The sequence below is a fragment of the Pyxicephalus adspersus genome, chromosome 12, assembly GCF_032062135.1.
Source record: "Pyxicephalus adspersus chromosome 12, UCB_Pads_2.0, whole genome shotgun sequence".
NCBI lineage: Eukaryota > Metazoa > Chordata > Amphibia > Anura > Pyxicephalidae > Pyxicephalus > Pyxicephalus adspersus.
The window spans coordinates 192723-197012 of record NC_092869.1 but is presented as its reverse complement, the minus strand read 5'-3'; the positions used below and the strand labels follow the sequence as shown (position 1 = coordinate 197012).

General features: G+C 54.6%; 1 protein-coding gene across 1 annotated transcript in view; it reads left to right on the top strand.

Annotated features, from left to right (window-relative positions):
• MSTO1 (misato mitochondrial distribution and morphology regulator 1) overlaps positions 1-4261 on the top strand; it is a 5140-nt gene extending 879 nt beyond the window's left edge. The window contains exons 2-14 of the mRNA XM_072428296.1: positions 260-380; positions 457-517; positions 604-667; positions 1255-1291; positions 1490-1622; positions 1704-1821; positions 1918-2052; positions 2125-2277; positions 2345-2476; positions 2548-2726; positions 2905-3009; positions 3530-3645; positions 3969-4261. Of these exons, the coding sequence (XP_072284397.1) occupies positions 260-380; positions 457-517; positions 604-667; positions 1255-1291; positions 1490-1622; positions 1704-1821; positions 1918-2052; positions 2125-2277; positions 2345-2476; positions 2548-2726; positions 2905-3009; positions 3530-3645; positions 3969-4195 (1581 nt within the window). The 3' untranslated portion in view covers positions 4196-4261. The remainder of the gene's footprint in view (positions 1-259; positions 381-456; positions 518-603; positions 668-1254; positions 1292-1489; positions 1623-1703; positions 1822-1917; positions 2053-2124; positions 2278-2344; positions 2477-2547; positions 2727-2904; positions 3010-3529; positions 3646-3968) is intronic.
• The last annotated feature ends 29 nt before the right edge of the window (positions 4262-4290 follow it).

Genomic DNA, 4290 nt, shown 5'->3' with positions numbered 1-4290 from the left:
ATATAGGGGGAGAGGGGGATGTGAGGTGGGGGTGTATGGGGTATTTGGAGGGGTAAATGTGAATAGTATTCCGGTGGTATAATAAGGGGGTATGGGTAAAGTTAGGAGGGTATTATGTATTTGGGGTATGAATGTGGCTGTAGTTGGGGACTGCTGGTTGTAGGTAGATGAGGGGTAAGTGAACATATAATGGGGCAATAGGGCAGAATAGCTTGCACCCTTTTGTATTAACCCCTCTTGCTAATCTTCCCCCCCCCAGGAATCGCAGCGCTGTCACCACTTGGATTCGGAGCTCTGCAGTGATGTTCAGTTTCGGGCGGGGGTCACCCTTAGTGGAGTGGAAACGTATACGCCCCGCCTTATTGTTTTGGACATAAAAGGTGATTGGAGTTCCCTAAAGCTTGGGGGAGGGGCAGGGCTCTGGCTGACCAATCACTGTCCTATATTTTTTTCCAGGCAGTGTGCGCTCGTTGCAGGTAGAGGGCGATGTGGATGAAGAAGAAGCTACCCCAGCTTGGTAAGATGGGTATCACCCCACATCTCCCCCAGGGAGGGGGGCACAGGGGCAGCTGCATAATTGTCCCTCTTTATGTTGGTTTACAGGAATGGAAAAGTGACAACACACAGAGAGGAACCTGCAGATTCTGGAGGCGGGGCCACTATACAGGTGACCAATGAGGGGCACCAGAAGGGGTTGTGGTCACTATAGTAATAGGGGAGTGGGCATTGGAGGGGGTGTGGTCACTGTAATAATAGGGGAGTGGGCATTGGAGGGGGTGTGGTCACTGTAATAATAGGGGAGTGGGGTGTGGTCACTGTAATAATAGGGGAGTGGGCATTGGAGGGGGTGTGGTCACTGTAATAATAGGGGAGTGGGCATTGGAGGGGGTGTGGTCACTCTAGTAATAGAAGGGTGGGTATTGGAGGGGGTGTGGTCACTCTAGTAATAAGGGGGTGGGCATTGGAGGGGTGTGGTCACTCTAGTAATAAGGGGGTGGGCATTGGAGGGGGTGTGGTCACTCTAGTAATAGAGGGAGGGGTATTGGAGGGGGTGTGGTCACTCTAGTAATAGAGGGAGGGGCATTAGTGGGGTTGTGTATGCTGTGTGGGGGGCAATTACTTGGAATGGTGGGGCATTAGAGTGGGTTGTGACTACTCTGGAGCTGGTGGGGATTTAGACTTAGTGGGCCCTTTCCATAACCCCCCGTCGGCATTTCGGGAATACTGAAATGTGAACTGCTTGTGTCTCCCCAGGGCGGAGCCCCAGAGGGCGGAGGCGGCAGGGGTATGGGTGAGTGATTTCTGCACCTTCAGATTTTGTCTCGCAGGGGGGAGGATTGGCGGGGAGATCACCCTGCACTCCGGCACATCGGCCAGTCTGTAGCCACATGAACATTAGGAGAATCAAAACTGGGCGTGGTATGGGGGTGTGGCACCTGTGGTCATGTGACATTGTATGTTATGAAGTTGCCATTATTTATGTTCCCAGGTCTGGCAGGAGGAGGCGCCATTCAGAGCAACAGGCAGGAGTCTTATCAGCCAATCACACGCGATGGGGTGTGGTCTGACTACCTGCACACTCAGCTGCACCCCAAGTCTCTGTGTATCCTGAACAATGGCGGGTGAGGGGGCGTGGCTGTGGGTGAGTAGGGCCAGGTCACATGATCTCATAGATTGGAACTTATGGGGTCTTCTGTGTGTAGGGGCACTGGGGGCCTGGAATCCTTCAGCCAAGGCCAATCGCTTCTGAAGAGCTCGGCGTCCCTGGAGGAGCTGGAAGAGCGACTGCATTTCTTCTCTGAGGAGTGCGACTACCTGCAGGTGAGTGTGATGGCAGCACGTGGACTGCGGAATAATGGGGGGAGGGGTCGTGGAATGATGGGGGGCCACGGAGTGACCTCTCTTTTCTCACATTAGGGATTCCACCTTCTCTGTGACACCCACAATGGCTTCTCAGGAGCCGGAGCCAAGATGGCGGAGCTGCTCCATGATGAGTACCCCGGGCGTGGCATTCTTGGCTTTGGAACAAGTCCGGTGCCACCAGAGCAGAGGGTGAGTGCTGGGCCCCTGGGCTGGGATGGGGGCCCCGGCTAAGGGTATGGAGTCATTTCCTTTCTCCTCCAGGACCTGCATACCAGTATGTACCAGCTGATGAATTGTGTGATGTCCCTCGTGGCCCTGAGCAGCCACAGCTCCATCTTCTGTCCACTGACCCTGAATTCCAGCTTGGGCCGGAGACCCGGACCTCCAGTCGTCTTTCCCCACTTGGTGTATGATGTAGGTATCCCCTCCCCCAGTCTGTGTTGTGTGTGGCTCCTCCCACTGATCACATGCTTTGTTGCAGGCCAGTTGGCAGTATCACAGCAGTGCGGTTCTGGCCGTGGCTCTGGACACGCTGACTGCTCCATACCGCCTCACCTCTTCCACCCTATCGATGTCTCACCTGGCCGACACCCTGAGCTTCAGCGGCAGGAAGGTGGGTGTGGTGGCACGCAGTGTGGGGGGAAGGGATTTGTTTCAGGGGTGTCACATGATTCCTTCGTGCAGGTACTGACAGCGTCCTGCTCACTGCCCTTCCCGATTGGCTCCGCCTCCTTACTACCGGACGCCCTTCTTCCCCATCTGTCTTCTCCTCCCTGGCGCTGTGTGTCGGCATGCGTGGACGACGCTCCGGTCTTCTGCCAGTCCGTGGTACTGCGAGGAATTCCGAGGCCACGGCAGATCAGGTACAATCAGATTGTTGGGGGGGGGATGGTGGAAGCCACGCTAAGGGGGCAGGGGGGACGTGATGTTGGGGAAAGATGGATGTGACACCACGGGGGTGGACAGTGGAAGCAATGCCACGTGTTGCTAAATCTGTGTCTGGGGGGGGCTGCGGCCTCTTTAACTCTTTTCTGTCCTCAGCTCTCTTCTTCCTGGGAGGCGGCCGCCCTCGTCTTTACATGTGTGTGGCAGCGGAGAGGAGGTTCTCCAATGTTTCACGTCTGCCATCTGCCCTCAAACACTCAGGTAGGTGAAACCCAGCACAGGAGACTTACCTGGCCATCCGCCACCAGACAGCACAGAAATCAGTGGCACTCGGCCATGAAATAAGAACTGTCTGTGGTGCCATACATAGAACAAATGTCAAAGGGTGAGGGTGGTGCAGGCCCCAGGCTATAATCCACCAATCACCAATCACCATCCACCAATAAATCACCAATCACCATCCACCATCATAATTGATCTCAGCCCTGTAACGGGTTCACTTTACTTCCAGCCTTAGTGCATTGTTTTATGAAGATGGAGGGGTATCAGGTAACACCTAGGGCAATGTATGGGGGAGGGGGGTATCGGGTGACACCTAGGGCAATGTATGGGGGAGGGGGCCTAGGGCAATGTATGGGGGAGGGGGGGTATCGGGTGACACCTAGGGCAATGTATGGGGGAGGGGGGTATCGGGTGACACCTAGGGCAATGTATGGGGGAGGGGGGTATCGGGTGACAGTGCTGGACTTTCACTAATTGTTAAACTTTCTGCTCTGTACAGCATTTCTCACCTCCTGGGGGCCCCCTGCAGGTTGGGCCCCACCTTTCCTCAGTTCTTTTCCCATTATATCACCAAAGATGGTTGGACGGCGGAGGAGCCACTGCCAGAGCCCACAGGTGAGTGGCCCTTTACGATTGGGGGGGGGGGAGGGGAGAGTTGGGGTCCGTGCAGCATTTTAGTCCTCTCACTGAATCATCCATTCTGCAGTGAGGGTTTTTATGGACACTCTCGGCCGTGCAGTAAGAGCCCCGGGCCCCTGGAGGGGTCCTTCCAGTGATCTGTATTAGCAAGTGGCAGATTATTGGGGTTACAGCAAAGTTTGAATTGTAATAAAGCGATGTTACGGGGCAGAATATAACGTGTGGCCGCTGATAGTGGGATCGGGAAGTTTCTGTTTATTAGTTTTATACTTGGAGCTGATTGTATTCTCACGCTCCAGCTGTAGGTGGCGTTCCTGTCATGGCCGCCCTGCGTTCTTCCAGTTCCCTCCGCCTGAGTCTGCGCGCTTTGTGTGATGAGGTCAGCAAGATGGACGTCAGACGTTGGGCCAATTTCTCTACAGCCGGCATAGAGGAGGCGGAGCTTGAAGAGGCCATCAATGACCTGCGCAGCCTCGCTGAGTGCTATAGGCTGGATGAAAGTGGGGACAGCGATGACAGTGACTGATGAAGGAAATCTCACAGAATCCACAACCTGACAATTTATTGCTACAATAAAATATCCTAAAAACAATTTGTACAACGTATGTGCAGCGTCCTCCT